This window comes from Laccaria bicolor, genomic scaffold (assembly GCF_000143565.1).
Source record: "Laccaria bicolor S238N-H82 LACBIscaffold_4 genomic scaffold, whole genome shotgun sequence".
Taxonomy (NCBI): domain Eukaryota; kingdom Fungi; phylum Basidiomycota; class Agaricomycetes; order Agaricales; family Hydnangiaceae; genus Laccaria; species Laccaria bicolor.
In genome coordinates this window covers 833,195-857,815 of record NW_001889875.1, presented here as the reverse complement: position 1 = coordinate 857,815, position 24,621 = coordinate 833,195, and the positions used below count along the sequence as shown (strand labels likewise).

Genomic DNA, 24,621 nt, shown 5'->3' with positions numbered 1-24,621 from the left:
ATTTTTGGACGTTTCCGTGCGATTTCGAGAAAAGTGCCTATGACGAAGCCCAAGCTCGGGGAAAAACTGGACTCTACACGAATGTCGGACAGGGTTGGCGTTGACCTCCATTCTCTGCTATCGCAACATCTCCGACAGACGCTGAATAGCGTTTAATTCCGGAAAATATGCGTCTATTTCACTGTTTCTTTGCCATTCTGACAACTTCTATGCTGCCGTGGCGTTCATTATTCTATTTCCAGCAATCTGGAACACCGACCCCTGATGATCACCCGTGCGACGCCTACAGATACGCCCGACCGATCTCTTCAACAACGAAAGATAAACAACCAGTTTTATGGCACTTGGACCATATACTTGCGCCAAATCCTCACGTCAGCATCACGATACAGGAAGTTGCAGTCGAGGCACCCCTCTTGAAGTGATGCCTGAATTTGTGACTGCTCTACACGACTTCGTGGCAGAGGATGAAGAGGATCTTCCATTCCGATCTGGGGACCGTATAGAGGTCATTGAAAAGGATGGTTCGTATGACGATGCCTGGTGGAAGGTGTGTATCTTTTTGCTCAGGAGGAGATAGAAGGACTTGAAGTCCCTCTGAGTGGATGTTTTCCTCTACTTTTTGTCCTGTAATCTCTCTTAAATGATAATGACTAATGACTTTCTCAAAGGGCCGCAATCCACAAGGAAAAGTCGGTCTCTTTCCGTCAGTCTTCACCGCACCAGCACCATCTTCCACCGATCCACTATACGGTAATATTTCTCCTTCATTGCCGTCTCCTGCCAACCTGAGCAACCTACAGATATATTTGAGGAAGAGGAATCGGGTAACGAGATCCACGACGAGGACCAATTAAGCCAGGGGGAAAGTTCAAAGCACGAGGCACACACAGACCACGAGGAACAACACCCAAAGGACGAGAATCAACCACAGGTCGACGAGGTTGATGAACACCAAGTCGAAGGGGAACATTTAAAGAGCGAGAAACAATCACAGGTCGAACAACAGACAGTTGTCGAGGAACGCTCAATCGACAAGGAACAGCCGGACGATGAGGAGCACCCACACGACAAGGATAACTCATACAGCGCTAGGCGATTGGAGAGAGCCCATAGACGGAGAGGCGCCATAATAGACCTACAGACAGCCGTTGAAGCACTCGGACCTAGGGTGGCGGAGACTCGGGTATGTGACGGGAATGATGACGAGGGTTCCCCTCCTGACTGGCTTGGCTATACATTCCAATGGGAAGGGTTCCGGGAGATGCTGCAAAATGCATGGCGGATGGCAGATGTGCAAGACCTGTTGACCGAGTCTGCTACGACAATCAGTCACATGTCGTCTGGTAATGGGGCTATTAGTGATACTTTGTCAAAGGACAAGGCGGAGACGCAGAATTCCACGACATCGTCGTCCGGCGTTTCGAAGGTGTCTTCTTTGAACCTGCTATCCACGAAGACACCCACCACAGAGAAAAAGATTCCTTCTTTTGGGCTGCTTTTGGCTGCATCAACGTCAACCAACACTGTTGCGGAAGATAACTCTATTATCGTGACCAGACCTCGTTTACACCGCACAAAGCACAGTGGTGCTATTCCTACTGATACCTGTGTGTCATTTGGTTTACCCTCCCCCGCCACAACCGACCCAAACTGTGCCTCTCGCCCGAACACCGAGAGCGCCCTTTCACTGTTCTCAGATAACGCCTTTCCCTCTCAACTATCTTCCCCGCTACCTGCAGCCCAGCGTGTCATCAACCCACCTGGTGCCTCCCGTTTGAACACCGACAGCATGGTTTCCTTCCTCTCAACCAACACCTCTCCTTCTGAAGGATTGTCTCCGCTACATGCAGGCCAGCGCCTCACCAAAGCTGGTGCCTCCCGTTCGAACATCAACAGCGTTGCTTCCTTATACTCGAATAACTCCTCTGCTGAGCTATCTTCCCCATTACCTGCAGACCAGCATTCTACTGAGAAAACTGACGACTATGTTCACTTGTTGTGGAACAACGGCTTTCTTACAGAATTACCTTCCCCATTCCTTACAAGTCAACACCTCATTGCCGGAAATAAAGCGAAACAAAAATTACCAAGCGATTGGACGCTCCAAGAAGTCGTCGAGTGGTTGAAGAGCAAAGGCTTTGACCAGAACGTTTGTAACAAGTTTATAGGTGTGCTCCACTTCGCTACAACACACCGCTGCAACTGACTAACCCAATCAATCTATAGAACATGAAATCACTGGTGATGTCCTCCTCGAATTGGACGTCAACCTACTCAAAACCGAGATCGGAGTGATGGCGTTTGGGAACCGCACGCGCATCGCAAATGCCATCACTGACCTTCGCCAGTCCCATCCTGTAAATTCCACCGACCAACCTATGGCGGGGATATCGTCTTCCTCATCTCCCAATACCCCGTCGCACTTTGACACTCAAGTTGAAGTTTATCAAGAGAGATCTTCAATGCGGAGCTCGTTGCCACCTCCCTCATCTCCCGAGCAGTATACCCCGCTGCATTTTAGTACACAAGTCCATGAAATTCGTCTGGAGAGGTCTTCGATGTCTAGCTCGCTCAAGAGCATGGTCTGGCAAAGGCGACCAACCTCGCTACCTGTGCATCCCACCCCATCAAAGGCCGATATCAAAGTCCACGAAACTCGTCAGGAGAAATTTTCAACGTCCGAGTCATCCACGGGCGTGGGTGGGGAAATACTGTCTGCCTCACTGCCACTGCGTCGTTCCTCGCAACGCTCTGATAAAGTTTCTGAAATCCGTCGGGAGAGCCGTTCGCCTCCTACTCCCCCAAGGACCATGTGCCGGCCGCTGCCTGCCATTCCCCAAGTGTCATCAACGCCCAGCGACTCGCTGAATGGGGAGGCAGAGGAGGCTCGGACTTCGTTCAACGACTCTTGGCAAGCAACAGAAGAGGGAAAGAAAATAGAGAAGACGACTCCAGACATGGCCTCTATCAGGCGCAACAGTGCGGACAAGCGCAGGATAGCTCAAGCAAGCAACAATAGCGATCTACTTGTCAGAAAGGACTCTGTCGGTATCGGTGCCATGCTAAGCGGGAGCACTCTTCATCCGATTGGTGAACCCGATCATGCTGGGTGGCTGCGCAAGAAGAATGATCGATATAACTTCTGGAAGTCGCGGTACTTCATCCTCAAGGGTCAGCATTTGTATTGGTTGAAGAGTGCCAAACCCTCAGTGAGTGCTTCTCATCTTAAATTTCACCAGTTCGACCCATCTGTGTTGTAGGAAAAGACCCCAAAAGGAATTATCGACATTGTGGGTTACAAGATCACCACCGTGGATAACACCTTTGATTCTTCTGGTCGTTATGGATTCCGGATCGACCGTGATCAAGAGAGGACATACTTCTTTAGCTCTGACGACAAAAATGCTATTTGCGATTGGACAAAGGCCATCATGAAGGCTACGATTAGCTGGCAGGCACCTGTTGCTTCGTCGTGCAATATTTCGACGGTTCCCTTGTCTGTTGCACGAGCCATGAACCCAGTTCCGCGTCCACCATCACCAACCGCTCAAGAGGCTATTCAGAGGTCGCTCAGACGGAGAAACACCGACAATCTATCAAGTCGTGATACCCATGTTCTTTTGGGACTTTCCTCCTACAAGGGTGATGGCCAAGCTCTCTCGGACTCCCCCGCTGAACAATGGCAAGATTGTATATGGCTGCAAAAGCAAACGTCCCCACAGAAATCCGTGCTTCGTCGTCCCTCAATGCCGGAGATGCGGAGGGTAAGCTCGACACGCTCCACGGTTAGTGCGTTTGCACGCACTCTCGCATTGCGTTTTAACACATTTCAATATACAGATCAATTCAGCAGAAGTGGATGCATTGGTACAGTGGGCCAACTCTCACCTCCCTACGTCCCTCCAAGTGCAAGACTCCAGCGCCTCCCTCTTCAGTGGCCTTGCCCTCCTGCGCCTCGCAGAGTCCATCAAGGGCCCATGCTCCCCCCCAGTCCCCGACAACGCCTTCCCAACTAATCCCGGCGACGAAAGAGTCGAAGGCCTCTTTCGTCTATTGGAGCTTTTGCTCAACAATGGTGTGAAGATGGGGAGGCTGAGCATCAATGACATTCGGCATGGGAGGAGGGATAAGATTCTGGCTCTTTTAAAGGCACTCAAGACCTGGGAAGGACAGTTGGTAGAAAGTTATAGGGAACGATTTATCGTTCCCATTAGTATGTAGTGCGCTTTCGATTTATATTACGTTCGTACAGTCGCTTACTTGTAATTTCACCCTTCTCTCTTTACTCCATTACAATTTAAGTCCAAATTTATGTAACAGCTTTGACATTAATTTGGACTTCATACATCGTCTACATTATTGGCACGCATAACAGATTTATAATACCAATGTTTCCTTCGTTTTTGCAGCGTGTCGCCAGTTGGTCGTTATGTCAGTTGTGTCGGGGGGAATCAAAAAGTCATGAACGTTGAACGTCCAAGCTTCCAAGTCCAATCGTCCTTGAGTATAGGTACTCTGTTTGCAAATCTCTTCTTCTCTTTTGAAGGAATACACCGTCTACGTAGAATCTACACATGATTTTTTTACAACAAGATCGCAAGGTAGAATACCACCAAAAAAAGACCTATTCACAACCCATCAATGCATCTCCACCCACTCAAAAATCAGCATACGCATCTTCACATACCCCCTCTACACCCTCCCCCTCCTCCTGCGCAACGGTCCAAAAAGACGGCACACCCATCGCCAGCTCCTCAACGTACCAAAACCTCTCTCCTCCTCCTCCCTTGCCCTTCCTACTCATCCCCTTGCCGCCGCTTAAAGGTACAAGCTGAACCCACGTCCCAGCCAACCCCATACCCACACTCAATGATCTCAAAACATGCGTTTCCACAAGGAGCGTGATGTCCCCTTCCTCAGTCTTATGTTGTTGTTCTTCATCATTAGACGGAGAAGGAGGAGGGGGGATAACGCTAGCTTTCCTAAACGCAGGCGCCTGCCCACCGTCGTCCCATTCGCCTTTATTCCAAGGCGCCAGCACGACTTTCGCATAACGCGTCGTTAATTCCCCTCCATGGTTCGCGCTTCTTGGCCCCTCAGTCAAATTGGAGTTGGGCTTGGCACCTGGCACGGGTTTCATCTCCTTAACCCTCCTCACGCTCCTCTCCGCAACACCACACCTATACCTCATTATTTCCGGGTCAATTTGAACGGCGGGGATAGCCCACTGTTCCAGCTTGGCGGAACCCTGGAACGGGTTGTTGTTGACGTGCGCATCGTCGTCGTCGTCGGGAGCGTCAGCCCAGTTGGGTGTTGAGGCGGTGTGGGTTGTTGTGCTGCTGGGAGTGGGGTTTCGGTCAGCTGCAGCTAAAGCGGCCCAGTTGGGTGTTTCATGCGTGGTGGTGGGTTTAGCAGGTTGAGGAAGAGGGGTTGGAAAAACAGCGAGAGAGGGCACCGATGGGACGATATCGTCCACCTTGAGCACTTCCACATTCGCCGCCTTCAATTCCGCCTCGAACTGTTCCACCAAGTCCGTGTTCTCCACATCATCATCTTTCTCAATCTTCTTCTCGTCCAAAGCCCACCTCCTCGCGCCAAATTTTTCAACACAGCTCAAACCGAGCTTGTCAGGCAGGACTTTACATACGCGTCCTGTCTTTGGGAGTTCCTCCGAAGCGAGCTTGGCGACTGTTAGGGCTTTATTCAGTGCGCGTTCGTGTGTGGGTTCGGGGAGGACGCGATTTCGCAAAAGGAAGGTCAAGAAGAAGACGAATAACCTTGGGAGAGTGTTCAGCGCAGGCGCAGACCTACGTGTGTGATGTGTAGATTAGACATTGACAGCAAAAATTACTCTCTGGACAAACCAGATTAACCCCTGAGAGCGCATGTAAGAGCTCAAAAACACCTTGACCGAATTCTCTGGATTGTTAAGAAACGAAAGGAGTCGTTCTTCCTTCCGCCCTTTCTCGTCCTCAAGTAACCGTTGCACCGCGGCGTCGCTGTCCACTTGAACGGGGGTAGCACCGTAAAGGGCATACGGAGGCCGAACATGAAATCTCTTGAACGGCCTACGTTGTGGTTCGTCTTGTTGAGCCTGGTATACGTTCCTGGTATCGGTGTCAGAGTAGTCGTCATCAGACTCAGAGGTGTTTTCTTGTGGTGTCTGAGCAGCAGCAGTGGGAGAGGATGCCAAGTCGGTTCTGTGCCAGACGGGGGTTACGCCTAGGAGGCCGACGTACAGCCGGATCTTGGTGGATGAGAATGAACGGTGTGTGGAGAAACAACAGAAAGAAAGGACGTACTTGGTCCCATAGATAGGGAACCTGGGACTTGACATGCGGCCAACGGCGGTTCATTCGAAAATCAGTGGCGGCTTGGTGGATCCTGTCCATTCGCGATACGTTCCTTGCAAGGCCATTTGATTGTATGAGTGCAACATGAATTTCGGAAAAAAGGACATACGGATTGTAGGCATTGGATGAACCGCGCGACTCTTCGGCCTCGGCCCACTCCTCCCACCAATCCCTGCGCTCGTAGTGGTAATACGTGCGTTTAGGATTAGGATTAGGATCAGCCACTGGCACTACTTCCTCCTCAACCTTCTTCAGGTTCTTGATGCTGCCACTCCTCTTCGTCGCACCCGTCTTACACTCATCCGTATCATGCGGCACGCGCAGTTCTACAGTGGGAATCCGAAGCCCGTCGACTTCCTCCCCGGAGTGGCTGGGGGCGATCTGGATGCCTGTTTCCTTGTACGAGGCAAAAGGGAGGATGGTGGTTCCTTCTGGGACGGGTGGGAACGGGGGAAATTTGAGGAGAGGTTTTGGGGTGGGTTCAGGGAGAGACATGGGGACGATTATAAAAAGTTGGAGCTATAAGGGATGTCATTTTGGACCTTCTTTCTTCGTTCAAAGGTGATTGTAATCGCAATATCAGTCACGTCCTTTTCAAGTCACGTTATTCGCCATCGCGATCACGCGACAGCCAGTCGCGTGGATTTCGCCCTCTCTATACCAATATTTGTTGCAAAAATCCAATTTCTATCGTATAGTTTACCCGAAACATCGAACAAACTACATCGTTTGAATGGGCCCCGGCCCTTGACTCTTTACTTGCAATAGCCCACGATGTCACCTGGTTGATATTTACTTCGACAGCAATCCAAGTACGAGCTCGTCTCGCCAACATCACACCAATCTTTTCCCGTTATGGAAAGGCCCGACCAGCCGCCATCCATGAGACCATGCCCAGTTACTGATTTGCAGCACTCCGTCGAAAGCGCTTCATTCCACCAATCCTTCCTTCCAATGAAAAGCCAACCGTGATCTCCATCTTTGACGTAACATCCACACCACTTGGCAGATACCCCCTCCATAAGCAAGAGAGAGATGAAGGTGAGAAAGCTGGATTTCAAGTTCATGACGAGGCGCTAGCAAACACAGGTCTGTTGGCCCAGGCACGTGTAGACAAGAGTGAAGACGTACCCTGGAGATGTAAGCTAGCTGTTTAGGCAGAGACTTCTTGTCTGGAGGAGCATTCCAATATCTCGTCTTATAACAGCTCGTTGTCTTGATTGACGTTATGAAGGGCCACCCACTTCAAAATTAGTTTGCATTACACTGTCACTGTCAACGAGGGGCGAAATGACAAGGTAAAGTAGCTAACCTGATGTGTATGAGTCGAGGATACAACCAACGCATTCGAAGTAAAGCGCAAAGTGTGCACCGTCGTATCGGTTGGTCAAATTTCACGACCACTGTCTATCGGGGAGTTAAGCGTACACTTGCAGAACGAACGTAGGGCTTTCAGCAAGTTTCAATCCGTTCCCTGAACAGGCTAGCAGGCATTTAGGGCAAGAACTCGACCATGACTAACCGTGGATGAGATTTTACTTTGGGCTAAGATAAATCCTAGGTTGACAGGGAATGGAAGGACGAGAAATGGAGCTGCGAGTCAATCAGTCACGTCCTTTTTAAGTCACGTTATTCACCATCACGATCACGCGATAGCCATCGTCGTACCTGTGCAGGTCCTGCAGGAGTTTGAGATTCGCTAGCGAAGCGAGGAACGAGTGTAGCGTTAGAATAGGGTCTTTGAGCGAACGAGTGGTGCGGCACGTGCCGTTTTCTCTTCTTACCACCACCTCGTTCGCCACACAGAAGGAGTTCATTAGCTCCTTCCTCATTTTTCATTGCCTACTACACTCTTTAGAACTACACACAGTAACATTCCCTACTACACATCCCCATGCCGCGAATTCTTCAGGACCCGACCAATGTCCCATGCCCGGATTTCGCAGGAGCAGGACACGCCGCTGTCAGGCAAGTCCTGTCCAACAACGGCCAGGTAACCAACGACCAGGCTATACAACAACTAACCACTGCTTGGAACCAAACACACGAGCTCGAAGTCAAAGCTTGGAACCAGCAAGTGCAGACAGAGCTAGAAGAGCACCAGGAGCAGGCCAGGCTGGTGGCAGAAGAAGAGACGAGACGCCAAGAGGAAGACCGACGCCTAAAGGACGAGGAAAGGAAAGAGCAAGAGAAGAAACGGCCCAAAATCAACGACTTCGACGAGGGCAAGATAATCGCCGACCACGTCATGGCTCGTCCGTCACAGTTTGCCATCGGAAAGTTGAAGTCATTCAGCTATGTCGAGTTATGGTACTTTACTGACGAAGGATGTGCTGAGGCACAGGACGCCAGCAAGGCCCAATCAGATGACGCATACGGCATCACCAAGGTCGACGACCTAGTCGCGTTCAAGCCCGTTGGATCCTTCAAAGCATCCCGGAACGTTGTCCCAGACGCTAACCTCACCTGGACGCAGATGAACATCGCGAAGAACATGCTAATTCAGTACATGGGCTTCTGCGACTGGCCCCAGAAGCATATCCAGTCATTCGCGCATTTCTACTTCAACCTCGAGCTTGAACCGATACGCTCACGGCCCCACGGTGAAAAGGTGCTCATTGTATACCAAGCCAAGGCCAGGAGACTGTGGCACGATGAGCTGTCGAGAGGCACAGGCTTTAACATCGCGCCTATAAATAAGACGCTCCTCAGCACCATGGCTGAGGAGGTGTGGGACATGGTCAGGATGGATTCCATCAAAAAGGTCAGTTATTCCCCTCCTTCCCCCCGAATTTCCAACATACGCTGACTGCTTCTACCCACCCTTCCCCCCCACCCTTTTTCCTCCACGTCTGCCATACCATGCCATCCCGCCACCTTATTGCCATCTGCCATGCCTTGCCATCACGCCAAATGCCCACAAAACAACACTATAACACCTGAATCCGACGCCTCGCGATGCCACTATCGACAACAACCATGCCTCGTCACTCCACACCACTGACAACCATGCCACGCCATGCCACTAACGACATTGCCATTGCAGCATGATGCCATAGCCATGTCCCCAGCACGGGACCGGGACAGGAGAAGCTCCAGGATGGGCTCATCCTCGTCTCCATCCAAACGAGGTCGCGCGCAATCCCCCTCACGCTCGCGCTCTCGCTCGCGTTCGCATTCCCCTCCCCGCCAGCGCCGTCGTCGTTACGCCTTGCCAGAGCGCTCCTCCAGAGATGCTGGTTCACAGGGCAGGCGCAACCGTCAGGCCACAAACGGCAGAGGCAGAAACAGAAGCGGCAATGCTTCGTTTTTTCAAGGGGGCACAGCGGGACGTGGCTCCTCCGCCTGTGTCGTATGCCTGGGACGCCACGAGCACGATTATGCCAAATGCTCCGCCACCAAGCTATGGAACGGGGGGAAGGTCTGGGTACGAAGAGCCGACAATGGGCGACTCGTCTCCATCGACGGGCTCCCCATTTGTTTCAGCTTCCAGACCTCAGCAGGATGTTCAGACACTGTACACCCCTCTCGGCACACCTGCTCAGGGTGTGGGAAGTCAGGGCACGGCGCTCAGCAATGCCCTCAGGTCCAGAAGAACTAACCCCCGCACCCCTTACAAGCCAGAGGCGTGGCGTAGTCAACTCGACAGACACGGTCTCGACTCCCGTTATCCAACATTATACCACAGCCTTACGCACGGCTTTGATCTCGGGATTCCTAATATATCTCAATCATATGTTCCAGCTAATAACCCGTCTATTAATAAGTTTCTTGAAGAATATGAGGAAATTGTGGAGAAAGAATTCCGGAAGGGCAGATACATTGGCCCCTTCTCCAGGGCAGAACTGGAATCTGTCATTGGACCCTTCCAGTCATCCCCCCTCTCCCTTGTTCCCAAACCTGGAAAACCGGGAAAATATCGCGGGGTGCATGACTTCTCCCACCCGCGTCAGCCATCGACAAATCCAATCTCATCTATCAATTCTGCCATCAATGCACATGATTTCCCCTGCACATGGGGGACCTTTTCCACGATATGCCTCATCATTTTCCGACTACCACCCGGCTCCCAGGCCTCCATTCGAGATGTCGCTGAGGCTTACAGGACCATACCTGTACATCACAGTCAGTGGCCAGGTTTGGTCGTGCAACTACGAGGTGCAGACACCTTCGCCGCCAACACATGCAACAACTTTGGCCTCACCTCTGCAGGTGGGGCCCATGGACTTCTTGCGGATGCAGGAACGGACATCTTCCGTGCGAACGGAATTGGTCCCTTATCAAAATGGGTCGATGACCACATTTTCTTTCGAATTCCCCGCTCCTGCCTCAGCGTGTACAATGCCCAGCGCCAATCCTGGCATCAACTGGTCAAAACCAATGGAGGACGCCTACACGAAGGTAGTCGTATTTGGTACAGAGGCGACACCATGCCTGATGGGTGCCCAGAGGAGTTTGACGAGGACATGGCCAGCCCCATACGCGATCTCTCAAGCGTATCCGCACGTTCTGCCAATGATGCTCTTTTTACATACGCTGACGAAGATATTGATCTTCTTTCAGATGAATTGGGCATTCCGTGGGAGAGCTCCAAGACCATCCCCTTTGGCTCAGTGGTCCCATACCTCGGCTTTGTATGGGACCTCGAGGTGCGCACTGTGGCCATCCCAGTGGAGAAGAGGCGCAAATACCTCAACACGATTGAGGAATGGGGGAAAAAGCCAACACATGCACTGGCAGAAGTACAAAAGCTATATGGTAAGTTGTTGCACGCTTCCCTCGTCATTACTGCAGGGCGCGCGTACCTTACGAATTTGGAAGCCATGCTCTCAGGTTTCAATAACAGTCCTTTCGTGCCACACACCCCACCCCGCAATACAGCTGACGACCTTCAATGGTGGACAACACGCCTCCAATCTCCCACCCTCTCAAGGGACATTCCTGGCCCAGTACCACTCAAGGACCTCGACGCCTTCTCTGACGCTAGCTCAGGTTTTGGCATCGGCATCACGATTGGAAAGAGGTGGCGCGCCTGGCGTTTACTCCCTGGCTGGAAAGCTGACGGACGAGACATCGGTTGGGCAGAGGCAGTCGGATTCGAGCTCCTCAGCCTCGCCATACTGTCATCCGGCGACAGAAGTTCTCACTTCAAGGTTTATGGAGATAACAAAGGAGTCGTCGAAGGATGGTGGAAGGGACGTAGCCGAAACAAGCAGACCAACATCGTCTTTAGACGTGTTCACGCCATTCTGGAGACCCGGCAGTGCACCATCCACACAAGATATGTCCCGAGCAAAGATAATCCCGCTGATGAACCATCCAGAGGAATATACCCACGTCTTACACATCTCCTGCCCCATATTCCCATCCCCCCAGAACTGCACCACCTCATCGTCGACTTCGACTCTGAACTTGCCATGGCACGCTCTGGTGAGCACCTCCTACCAAATGCCCAACGCAAGCCCCAACACGAGCTTTCAGAAAACGAACGAGCCTCAATCAATGCCGAGCTTGATCGCCGGGGGGAGGAATTCCTCTCCTGTTCCTCATACGATTAACCAGGAACGTCGAGCCTGGAATGCTCAGCTCCCAGCCCCAGCCTCGGATAAGCGTCCACGACCTGCACCATACCGCAAGAATCTTACTCCTCTCCCTTCACCCCTTCGACCGCATTGCCCAGCCAACCAAAGACTACGCCTATGGCGCCCACTAGTGCCTCGTGCCCAGAGGTCCGCTCAAATGTCGGATGAAGACATCAAGCGCATTGAAGACGTCCTAGCCTATGCATGGGAGTTGGATACACACGCAACATATGCCTCTGGCCTCCTCAACTTCATGGTTTTTTGCAACCAGAAGAACATCCCTGAAAAAGACAGGGCCCCAGCCAGCCAAGTACTAATCATGTCCTTTGTGTCTACTCTAGCCGCTGCATACTCTGGCTCAGCAATCAGCAACTATGTCTACGGTGTACGTGCATGGCATTTACTACATGGTGTTCCATGGAAGATTGACAAACCCGAACTGGAGGCCCTTTTGAAAGCAGCTGAAAAGTTAACCCCCTCTTCCTCCAGGAGAAAGAAGCGGCGACCCTATACAATTGATTTCATGCTGGCCATCTGGAACAACCTAGCCTTGGACACCCCCCTCGGAGCTGCCGTCTTTGCCTGCCTAACGACCTGTTTCTTTGCAACCGGTCGCGTTGGAGAATTCACAGTCCAAAAGCTCGACATCTTTGACCCCAGCATACATGTCTCCAAGGCCCGTGTCAGCTACGACCAGAACAGAGAAGGGCAACAAGTCACGGTTTTACACCTGCCGCACACCAAGTCAGCGCCACAAGGGGAAGACGTATGCTGGGCAAAACAGGCAGGGCCCATAGACCCGAATGCGGCGTTAGCCCATCATCTCGAGGTCAACAACCCTCCCCAGGAAGGCCACCTTTTCGCATACCGCCACAAGAACAGCCACCGGCCGCTCACGAAGTCCAAGTTCCTAGCGGAACTGGCGAAGGCCGCACGTGCAGCTGGCCTGGAGCCCCTGCAAGGGCATGGCATCAGAATTGGCTCTACGCTCGAATATTTGCTCAGAGGCGTGCCTTTCGATGTCATGAAGGTGAAGGGTCATTGGTCCAGTGACGCCTTCACCCTGTATCTACGAAAACACGCACAAATTCTCGCCCCATACATACAAGCAGTGCCAGCCGTACACGACACGTTCGTCCGTTTGACCATGCCAGCAGTGCGCTAACAAGGTAAGCATCCGAGCTTCTCCTAATGGGTTGGGTCCGAGACTCACTCGCCGCGTCGAAGACTCCAGATGCCATGGGTGTCGCAGATCGCCTCGGACCCTCTGGGAGACTCTTTGCCAGATCGGAAAGTGCTTCGCACTTTCGCCCACTTGCTTGCCTTATCTACATATTTATTCATTCGCTATTATCGCTCATTACAAATACTACCTCTAATCAATCGATTTTAAGTGTCATTCCTGCATCTCCATTTAGGCTCAATCTCTGTGCAAACACACAGTGATACTCAAAGAATAATTACTGTAGCATTTCATTCAATTCGACAGGGCCCGTGATGCGTGACAGGTCTGTCGAAAATTTGGTTTCGACAACCTCACAAATTCGCCGTGACAAGCCGAAAATTTGGGCAAATTTTCGACCATTTAACGCCGCAGGCGACGAAAATTTTCGACATTTATCACATGAGCCCCAGACGATTTCGACACCTTACAAAAATCTGCGTGACCACCATGACATTTCGGCAATTTGGGACCGTCTGACCCCCCGAAGAGTCGGCTACTAGCCTTGAGGCTGGTAGCCTGGGAACGATCACCGCATCATTCGGCAAAGCCCGTCAGCTCATCAGAGACTCTGCTCTACACAAGTCTACACAGCAACTTACGTAGATTTTTTGTCGCGACAACCTACATCTCAAAAAAAAATGCCATGAATTTCGAAAACAGGGATACTTTCAAATTTCAAACGACTGTTGTGAAAGATACCTCAATTTTTTCTATAAATGACACGGAGTGACGGAATCAACACCACCAAACAGTTACCAAATAGAATGTTAGAACTTAGCGCTGTATACGCTTTATGATATGCATTTTGTGGCGACGGTAACGGATTCCACGAGGAATAACTTTACATTGTTCTAATACAAATGGATAGTGAAAGGTATAAAGAAGAACTTACAAAGTCAAGCTAAGCATCAACCAATCAACAACCAATAACCACAAAACTAGCAAGTAACAAGTCCAGCACCCAACTTAAGCATGATGCATGATGTGTTATATGTGTCTAATGCATTCAATGACTCTTCATATATGTGGAACTGAATGTTTGCGAGCAGTGTGATAATTACAAGAGGCTCGGAAACGAGATGCGACATGATACATTAACGCAACGGACCCTTCACTATGTCACGTTCAGCTATGGCCGCACGTGAGGGCATCAGCGGCGTTTTCCGAGGGAGCGTCCAGGCTTGTAGCACTGAGGCTCGTGGCCAGGTCAGCGGGCGGTCCGACATTCTGGGCAATTTGAAGGGCCCCGTGACGCGTGACCGTCGAATTGAACGAAATGCTACAGTACGCCCTCCCTATACCAATCCTATATATAAATGTACAACGCTTACTAAGAATTATGTAATAGATCATGTAAGCAACGTTCTGACTTTGTGTTGAGTGTGTCGGTAACAAATAACCCTCATTATCAACAAACAAAGGGCAGAAACACAAGGTAGCCACATGTTAAATTTCCTCCACCACAACACATTGCATTGGTGTTTCCTGCCCCCATCTTACCTTCCAACCATTCAATTTCGCTTTTTTGCACCATTTTTTTTCACCCACCACATCTGTGTGGGGGTCTTTGTCAGTGTATTTTCGCTTTTTTTGAATCATTTTAGGCTCATTTTACACCATATCTTCTTTTTTGACCAGTTCTATCTATCAATCCAGATCTTTTGACTTTTCTCCCTGACTTGGATTTTCCAATCAGGGTATACTTGGGGTGGGTGAGGATTCTGCTCCTGCTCCTGTTGTGAGTTGGGTTTTGGGGAGAATTAGAAGACCAAGGTGAAGCCCAGTGAAGTCCTACCTCCCTGGCCTCTCTTTACGAGTGTCTGCCGGTTGCTATCAAGACTTAGTCTTGGACCACTCTCTGGGCACAGTGTGTAGGGAGATTGGTGGGCGGGTTTACAGTTGCCCATCCTTCCTTTTTGGAAGTTGCTCCATTATCAACTACCATTGTTCACACCGATTTCGCTTTTTCTCTGCCTTTGCCTGATTGAACGTCAGGACCTTGAGACTGTCCTCATCCTTAAACCCCAGCATATTTGATTTCTCAAGATGTATGTATCTAATTGATGAGATTTTTCAGTCTTGAAACTGATATAACTAAAATTGAAGGTCTGAAACTCCTCTGAATACTCCTCGACGAGTTCGAATTGCTGCACAGAGTGCAGAACGTGACAATCGCACATTGGATAGCCCCCAGCGTCGTCGTGCTCCTCATGGTGTGCACTCCCCAGAGCATGTTGCTCTTATTGATTTGAGAATACCTCAGCATGCCCCAGATCCTGCTCCTGGAAATGATCCTTTTTTAGCTGCTCCTGCTCCTGCTCCTGCTCCTGCTCCTGCTCCTGCTCCTGCTCCTGCTCCTGCTCCTGCTCCTGCTCCTGCTCCTGCTCCTGCTCCTGCTCCTGCTCCTGCTCCTGCTCCTGCTCCTGCTCCTGCTCCTGCTCCTGCTCCTGCTCTTGCTCCTGCTCCTGCTCCTGCTCAACAACTTGCTGCTATTCCACCTGTTTCTGCTCTGAATAATTTAGAATTACCTCTGCATGCCCCACACCCTGCTCCTGCTCCTGTTGTATACAATGGACAGCAATATAATCATCTACCAGCTGCTCTAGCTCAGCAGCTTGCTGCACTTCCACCTATTCCTGTTCAGATAGGTCGAGGTTGAGGTTGAGGCCATGGCCGTGGTCGTGGACATCAGGTTCATCCACATCCTAATGTAGTCCATCCACCACCAGCTCAGCACAATGCACCTGCACCTGCTGCTATGGTATGTTGATTTGATATATCTCAGTGTTTGTCACAGTTTAATTCTTTTTCCAGTATCCCAATCTACCTGCACATCTTCAAGTTGCTTACCAGGCTCTGGCCCCTCCTCATCCTAATTTGGTATGTTGATATGATATATTTGGGTGTTTCTTACAGAGTTTAATATATATTTTCTGCAGTTTCACAATTTACCTGCATACCAGGATCTGAATCAACATGCTCTTCCTTTCCCTCCTCCTGAAGAACCCCCTCTGCCTGCTCCTGCTCCTGGAATGGCTTTACCTCAACCTGTTCCTCCACCCCCAGTCCCATTTGCACCAAATCCTCTTCCTATGCCACCACCTGCAGCAGTTGCTCAAATTCCTGAAGCACGAAGGCCCTTTAGTCCTACCTGGCAGGTACATGATTTAGGGCATATGAATGTGGTCTGCTCTCAATGTGGTGCATTTCATTGGATGGATGAGAAGCTATCTTCTTCACACCAAAATAATATAAAGTTTGGCATGTGCTGCTTTAGTGGAAAGATTGATCTTCCAAAATTGCATGAGCCTCCTCCAGAGCTTCTTGAATTGCTTACTGGAACTGATGATATTGCAAAGAATTTTCGTAAAGACATTTGTCGCTACAATAATGCTTTGGCCATGACATCTCTGGGATGCAAAACAGATGATTCTGTCAATCAGGGTGGAGGGCCATATGTGTTCAAAATTCATGGCAAACTTACTCATCAGGCAGGATCATTGCACCCTGCCCCCAATGCACATCCCACATATGCTCAGCTATATATCTATGATCCTGCAGAGGCTCTCAACTACCGTATGGGACATAGGGCCAACAACACTCTTCATCGTGAAACAATGCAGAAGCTTCAGGATATGCTGTGGCGTAAACATCCAGGAGTTCAAATGTATCAGCAGGCATATGAGCTCACATGTGACATGGGGCAAACTGAAGAGTGTAATATTGCTCTTTGATTTGACAAATCCTGTGATTGTCGTCGCTACAATCTTCCAACTGCCACATCAAATGAGATTGCTGTAATTCTTCCTGGCAGTGAGGAACAGCCACAGGGGGACAGAGATATCATTTTGCGAAGAAAGGATGGAGCATTTGTCCAGATTGATCAAAGGCATCCCTTCTATGTTTCACTCCACTATGTTCTTCTCTTCCCAACAGGCCAGCTGGGATGGCATCCACATATTGAATACAGAGGTGGAGAGATGGTGCCTGATGCAGAAGAGCTTGATCCAGATGCAGGAGAGAACAATGAAGGCCAGGTTCAGCCCACAAAGAAGAGAAAGTATATCACTCAAACAGAATACTTTCGCTACCGCCTTCATCCCCGCCATGATGAATCACCCCATATTTTTATGGCTGGCAAGCTTTTTCAGGAGTATATTGTTGATGCATGGGCACTCTGTGAACAGGCACGTTTGCTGTACATCCAGTTCCACCAAAGAGAATTACGGTCAGAGTTATATCAGGGTGTCATTGATGCTCTGGCATCAGATGCAACAGCAAATGAAATAGGGCAGCGCACCATTCTTCCTTCCACATTTGTTGGAGGTACACGCTATATGATCCAAAACTGCCAGGATGCTCTTGCAATCAATCGTCACTTTCATGGTGCTGATCTCTTCATCACCATCACTGCAAATCCCAATTGGCCAGAGGTTACTTGGGAACTGCTTCCTGGACAAACTGCTGCTGATCGTCCTGATTTGGTTGTTCGTGTCTTCCATGCAAAAGTTACTCAGCTGCTCAAGGATCTGGAAAAGCATGGTGTTATGGGGCGCACAGTTGCCAGAGTGTGGACAATAGAATTTCAAAAGTGTGGTCTCCCTCATATGCATCTCATCCTCTTTCTAGATCCTGCACACAAGCTTCAAACTCCTGAGGACATTGACTCACTCATTTCTGCTGAGTTTCCAAATGAGCAGGAACAGCCTGAGCTCTATGAATTAGTCAAAAAATTCATGGTTCACAATCCATGTGGCACCCAGAATCCTCAGTCACCTTGCATGGATGGAAACAAGTGCTCTAAAAGCTTTCCAAAGCCATTCCGAGATCAGACCACTGTCAGTGATGACTCTTATGCTAACCTTCGGAGACGAAATGATGGCAAGCAACATATAGTCAATGGAAAAGAGGTTGACAATTGCTGGGTGGTACCCCATTCCCCATGGCTCATCTGGAAATATCGCTGTCACATCAATGTTGAGTGCATCTCCTCAGTCAAAGCCATCAAGTACATCTACAAATATGTGTACAAAGGCCATGATCGCACAACTATGGAGTTTAGAACATCTCAGGATGAGGTCAAACAATATCTTGATGCTCGCTATGTGTCTGCCTGTGAAGCTCTCTGGAGACTCTACCATTTCCATATGCATGAGGAGCTTCCAAGTGTTGTTCAACTGCAAGTCCATCTTCCAAACCAACAGTTGATCTCCTGGGATGAGCAGCATGCTCCAGATCTTCAGCAAGTTGTTGCTCAGGCAGCTGAGAGGAACACCACTTTGACTGCCTATTTCAGGGCAAATGAACAAATTCCAGAGGCACGCAATTATCTCTACCAGGACTTTCCTATGCACTTTGTTTGGATCAACAGAGGAAACAGAAGGTGGAAAATTCAGGAGCGAAAGGTTGCCATTGGTCGAATGTTCTATGTTCATCCAGCCTCAGGGGAACGGTTCTATCTCCGCACTCTTCTCACAGCTGTAAAGGGGGCTACATCATATGAGAATTTGCGAACAGTAAATGGCATCACTCATGCAACATTTCGAGAGGCATGTATTGCACTTGGTCTGCTGGCTGATGACAATGAGTGGAGGCTATGTCTTCAGGATGCAGGAGCTATGCAGAGTGGGCATCAATTGCGCAATTTATTTGTCACAATCCTTCGTGACTGTAGTCCCTCTGATCCTGCTACTTTATGGTTGCAATTTCGAACACAGATCTGTGATGACCTTCGTTGGGCCCTTCAACAAAAAAACATCCGCCAAAATCCAACAGAAGAGGATGTCTTTGACTATGGTTTATATCTCATTGACAAACTTCTCCGCAGCTCCAATGCAAATAAGGGACTGGAGCACTGGCCAACAATGCCTCAGCCTCAGCAAAATTGGGCTCTTCATGTTGGAAATCACCTGATCATGGAACAGCTTGATTATGATGCAGAAGAGCAAACACGTCTTGCCAATGAACGGATTCCAAAGCTAAATGAGGAGCAGCGGAAAGCCTTTGATGAAATAGTTGAAGCAGTCAATACCAAGTCAGGACAGATCTTTTTCCTTCATGGTCCTGGGGGCACTGGGAAGACCTTCATTTACAACACTCTCTGCTACTTCCTGCGTGGTCAACATAAAATCATTCTCTGTGTTGCATCTTCAGGGATTGCTGCTATTCTTATCATTGGTGGCCGCACCTCTCACTCATGCTTCAAAATTCCCATCATCATTGATGAGACTTCTACCTGTCAATTCAGCAAGAACTCTCTTCTGGCAGAGCTCATCAGATTGGCAGATCTTATCATATGGGATGAGGCTCCAATGCAGCATCAACACATCCATGAGGCTGTTGATCGCACACTCCGTGATGTGAGGGACTGTGATAGGCCATTTGGAGGTCTGTCTGTTGTCTTTGGGGGAGACTTCCAACAGATCCTTCCAGTCATTGTCAGAGGGTCATGTGCTCAGATTGTCAATGCATGCATGCAGCGGTCCACTCTTTGGCAGTCTATGAAGGTGCTTCGTCTGACCAAAAACATGCGACTCAATGTCGATGATGCACAGGAGAGAGATTTTGCACAGTGGCAGATTGACATTGGGCATGGCCGACATACAAATGAGTCAGATGATGTCTCTTTGCCAGAATCATTCAAATGTGCAGAAAACACAGTCCAGTCTCTGATTGACACTATCTATCCTGGAATTGGTCTATTGCCTCATCCTGAAGATCACTATTTTTCTGAACGCACTATTCTCTCCAGTCGCAATGATGATGTTGATGAGCTTAACCATGCTATCCTCAACCGCTTTCCAGGTGAACTTCAAGTGTTCCAGAGTGCAGACTCAATTGAAGATAATGAGGGGCATGGAGAAGAGGGTATTCTAATGTACCCAGTGGAATATCTTAACAGCATCAACTGCTCTGGGTTACCTCTTGCGAAACTTGCTCTGAAGGTTGGGTGTCCTGTCATGGTGCTGCGAAACATCAATCCAGGAGATGGGGTTTGCAATGGATCACGTGGTATTTTAACACGTGCAACACCACAAGTTTTGGAGGTCTGACTTCTCACTGGAGAACATGCTGGAGAGCTGATCTTCATTCCTCGGATGGGAATCATTCCTAATGAGACCCAAGTTCCATTCAAACTTAAACGTCTACAATTTCCAGTTCGACTGTGTTTTGCTATGACTATCAACAAGTCACAAGGACAATCTGTGAATTATGTGGGGATAGATGCTCGATCTGCTGTGTTCACCCATGGGCAGTTCTATGTTGCAGTTTCACGAGTAACTTCTGTTCATAACATCAAGATAATATGGGATGATCAACTTCCAAGTCCTGTTACCAAAAATATTGTATATCCTGAGGTACTTCTTGACTAAATTTGATATTGTAGATTTATGCTATGATTTTTGTACAATTTTTTTAATTACTGTAAATAAGTGTATGTGAATGGATATAGAGATTGGAATAAAAGAAGTGTACCAGAACTGGGATTTAAGATGAGTACCAAAACTGGGATTAAAGATGTGTACCAGGGGGTCCAGGGGGCGTGCCCCCGGCAAGCTGTGACCAGTGCTGGAGGAACGGCCGAGCATTAGCGAGTGCCGTGCCGTAGGCACGGGTCTAAAGCTTGTATTTGTTGTAAAATCCCAATTTCTATCGTATAATTCGAAGCATCTGATTGACTCTTTACTTGCAATAGCCCACGATTGTAGAACCCCCTGGTTGAGATTTCCCTTCACAGCAATCCAAGTACGAGCCCGTCATGCCAACATCACACCAATCTTTTCCCGTTATGTAAAGGCCTAACCAGCCACCATTCATGAGACCACGCCCAGTTACTGATTTGCAGCACTCCGTGGAGTACTTTTCATTCCACAGATCCCTCCTTCCAACTAAAAACAAACCGTCATCTCCATCTTTGAGGTAGCATCCACACCACTCGGCAGCTACCCCCTCCACAAGCAAGATAGAAATGAAGGCGATAAGGCTGGATCTGAAGTTCATGACGAGGCACTGGCAAGGACAGGTCTGTTGGTCCAGGCAAGTGTAGACAAGAGTGAAGACGTACCCCGGAGATGTGACTTCTTGTCTGGAGGAGCAGTTCGATATTTCGTCTTTTAACAGCTCGTTGTCTTGATTGACGTTATGAAGCGCCACCCGGTTCATTCCACTTTTGACCTAGTCATTCGGACGATCATTTGATGAAATTTAGTTTGCATTACACTGTCAATGTCAACGAGGGGCGAAATGACAAGGTAAAGTAATAGCTAACCTGATGGGTATGAGTCGATGATACAACGGACGCATTCGCAGTGAAGCGCAGAGTGTGCACCGTCGTGTCGGTTGGTCAAATTCACGACCACTATCTACCGGGGAGTTGGGCGTACGCTCGCAGAACGAACGGATGGCCTTCATGAGCAGGTTTTAATCGGCTAGCGAGCATTCGAGGCGTCCAAGTCGAGCATTCCACTTCCAAGAGCTCAACGATGATTAACCGTAAATGGGATTTTGCTTTGGGCTAGAATGAATGCTAGGTTGACAGGGAATGGAAGAGAAATGGAGATACGCATCAAGTTCTAGTCAATGATTGGAAATGTGAACAACTTGTCACGTTACCTCGTTTATCTCGATCTTACTACGCGCCCATCTCTGAGTCTCTTGTCTCTCACTTGCCACCACATGCCTATCATCGACTCGCGACTCGGAATCTACGTCAAAGACACAAAACCCACCCGGATCTGCCGTTGGCGCCAATGTCCACTTGTGGGTAGCGACTATGAGGGTGTCAAGCTAAAGGCGTGTGCGAGGTGTAATTTCGTTCGGTATTGCGTCAGTATATTACTAGTTTCCCTCGGATGTGGTTGCCTATACGATATCTACTAATCATATCGTTTTGAAGAGCAAAGAATGTCAGAAGAGCGATTGGCCAACGCATAAAAAGGGATGTCGAGTGCCCCAGTTCGTAGATATAGGCTCATGGATCCGCGTTCGTCCCCTTACTAGTACCTCAAAGTACCCTCATCACTCATCCCGGCACTTAGGCCTACGAATGGCTCCTGAAATGGGCAGCAACTGAATCCCTTCAGATCCACACCCACCAATCAAAAATCCACACCCACTGCCTCGTCGTCAACCTCCTAGCCGTCGAACGCGTCGTCGGGCCCGTCCCCAGCCCATTCATCATCATGAACGCACACGTAGCGGAGACGAAGACCGTTTTACCTGATTCCGGGAGTCATGTGAACGACACGCGCACGTCCGAGCGGATAAGGGACGAAGGGGGCGTAGGGCAGGCGATGGTTGTGTTGCAGTGTCATATGGTTAATGGGTCGGTGATGTTTATGGTTGAGCGGTTTGAGATTTGGGAGAGGAAGGAGGGGGTTTATGAGCATTTTGGAGGATGGGAGGGGCTGTTGAAGGGGGTTGCGAATGGCACGATTGGGTTGGCTGATATTTCTCATCAGTTGCAGTTAGGAGGGGACCGTGAAACATTTACAGACGTTCTAGAGAGTATGGATAAATTAGCATTGGAATAAGAAAGAAACCTTTTGCAGCTTACTTTGTCGGTGAACTTGAAGGAATGAGTAACGCCAGCGCGCACCTGCCCACCAATCTTCTCTCCTCTCTAAACGTCTTTGTTTCACCCATTCTCCGCACAAGCTTTGATGTGAATATTCGCAAGTGCCGAATATTGCAAATTATTTCACAATGTGTCCCTATTTTGGTTCATCTGACATACAAGAATATGGGCCGAGCTCGGAAAGTGGAGGGGAGCGGTGAAATGTCAATGTGACTCAGCAACGTCAAATGCGACTGACAGTTGTTTGGCGTGGGATTCGTTGACAAACAATGTGTCAGCTACCTCCTTTAGCCTTGCTCCCTGTTGAGCTCAACGTCGACCACAGCGCCCGAACAGCGCACCCATGCTTTAAGGTCCCTACGGTGCGGTACCAGGCTTTTTGGCGAAGCTTTGGAAGCCCTAAAAGACCACGCGATCACTGAGTACTGTTGCTCAATTTAATTACCTTTCGATGCCTCCCACAGTTGGGACTTCAAGACAGACGACGACCGCCTACGACTCAACAACCAAGTTAGTAGACGACGATGAAGCGCGACCGTACGTTATAGTCAGTATTCTGGGGAAGGGGAGCTTCGCGACGGTGTATAAGGGATACCACGAGGTGAGAAGTGCAATCAACATCCCAGTGCTTGTGCTCACCATATCCAGGAAACGCGACATCAAGTCGCCATCAAGACCGTCAAACGCGGAGACCTCAGCGCCAAGCTTTTTGACAACCTCCAAAGTGAAATCCAAATCCTAAAGTCACTATCACACAGGCACATTACCAAGTTAATCGACATTGTACGCGCGGACAAGCACATTTATCTGATAATGGAGTATTGCGCCGGTGGAGATCTCACAAATTACATCAAGAGACGTGGTCGTGTTGAGGGCCTCGAGTATATACCGGCCCCTGGCGCGGCACTTCAGTACTATCCGCATCCTCGGACAGGCGGTTTAGATGAAATCGTCGTTCGGAGTTTTCTCCGACAGCTTGCGCGTGCTCTCAAATTTTTGCGGCACCGAAACTTGATTCACAGGGATATCAAGCCACAGGTAAAAACCTTCACCTCCTGCCATAATTCTAACTTAGACATCTTAGAACCTGCTCCTCAATCCCGCCCCCCCTGAAGAACTCGCCCGTGGGCACCCTTTAGGTGTACCCATCCTTAAAGTGGCAGATTTTGGTTTTGCACGGTCGTTACCCAATGCGATGATGGCTGAAACACTATGTGGATCTCCGTGAGTAGGGTGGAATTAGCCATGATTCAATCTCGTTTAATGTTTTGCAACAGGTTGTACATGGCTCCTGAGATACTGAGATATGAGAAGTATGACGCCAAAGCTGACCTTTGGTCAGTAGGCGCTGTATTGTATGAAATGGCGGTCGGAAAAGCACCCTTTCGAGCTTTGAATCACATCGAGTTGCTGAAGAAGATTGAACATTCGAAGGGCATCAAATTCCCTGATGAGGATCCTACAACTGCGAAGACACCTGGGGGTGGAAGTGAGGATTCCCCGGTTCCAAGCGATGTCAAGAAACTCATCAGGACACTTCTGAAACGGAACCCGGCCGAACGCGCAAGCTTTGAAGAGTTTTTTGGGAGCACGGCGCTGGCAAAGTCAAAGTTTCCGAAACCGCGGGAGTCGGAGCCGGAGCCTGCTGAGAGCTCGTCGTCGACTGCACCTGAACAAGACAAGCCTTGGACTGCGCGACCCTTGACTCCCGAACATCATCGGGTGATACCGCCGGAGGTTCTCGACCCAAAGGCTATGATCCCCCCAAGCAAATTTAATTTCAGGAGGGTTTCTGGTGGGGCAGAAGAAGGAGATGGTAGTCCCCATTCTGCAAATGGGGCACTTCCCAGGGACAGGTGGGTGCCTTGCTTTCGTTGAAAA

The 24,621-nt window shown here is 49.4% G+C and overlaps 5 protein-coding genes across 5 annotated transcripts; 3 read left to right on the top strand and 2 right to left on the bottom strand.

Annotated features, from left to right (window-relative positions):
• Nucleotides 1–337: 337 nt before the first annotated feature.
• On the top strand, nucleotides 338–4,224 carry LACBIDRAFT_311366 (uncharacterized protein; the record flags this gene model as incomplete). The annotated part of the gene is made up of 6 exons (XM_001876908.1): nucleotides 338–550; nucleotides 672–753; nucleotides 804–2,171; nucleotides 2,230–3,212; nucleotides 3,264–3,788; nucleotides 3,844–4,224. The coding sequence occupies 6 exons, from the start codon at nucleotides 338–340 to the stop codon at nucleotides 4,222–4,224; spliced, it is 3,552 nt and encodes a 1,183-aa protein (XP_001876943.1).
• A 230-nt stretch (nucleotides 4,225–4,454) lies between these two features.
• LACBIDRAFT_323317 (uncharacterized protein) lies at nucleotides 4,455–7,423 on the bottom strand (the record flags this gene model as incomplete). Its single annotated transcript, XM_001876442.1, has 5 exons — nucleotides 4,455–4,571; nucleotides 4,691–5,810; nucleotides 5,868–6,250; nucleotides 6,306–6,875; nucleotides 7,130–7,423. The coding sequence occupies 5 exons, from the start codon at nucleotides 7,421–7,423 to the stop codon at nucleotides 4,455–4,457; spliced, it is 2,484 nt and encodes an 827-aa protein (XP_001876477.1).
• A 7,950-nt stretch (nucleotides 7,424–15,373) lies between these two features.
• On the top strand, nucleotides 15,374–15,822 carry LACBIDRAFT_311363 (uncharacterized protein; the record flags this gene model as incomplete). The annotated part of the gene is made up of 2 exons (XM_001876907.1): nucleotides 15,374–15,376; nucleotides 15,427–15,822. 2 exons carry the CDS (start codon nucleotides 15,374–15,376, stop codon nucleotides 15,820–15,822), a joined length of 399 nt encoding a protein of 132 aa, XP_001876942.1.
• Nucleotides 15,823–22,499: 6,677 nt separating this feature from the next.
• On the bottom strand, nucleotides 22,500–22,652 carry LACBIDRAFT_311359 (uncharacterized protein; the record flags this gene model as incomplete). Its single annotated transcript, XM_001876441.1, has 1 exon — nucleotides 22,500–22,652. One exon carries the CDS (start codon nucleotides 22,650–22,652, stop codon nucleotides 22,500–22,502), a length of 153 nt encoding a protein of 50 aa, XP_001876476.1.
• Nucleotides 22,653–23,191: 539 nt separating this feature from the next.
• Nucleotides 23,192–24,099, top strand: LACBIDRAFT_231118 (uncharacterized protein; the record flags this gene model as incomplete). The annotated part of the gene is made up of 5 exons (XM_001876906.1): nucleotides 23,192–23,341; nucleotides 23,389–23,602; nucleotides 23,675–23,778; nucleotides 23,825–23,964; nucleotides 24,018–24,099. Coding segments are annotated over 5 exons (690 nt in total), but the record flags the coding sequence as incomplete, so codon positions are not given.
• Nucleotides 24,100–24,621: the final 522 nt, after the last annotated feature.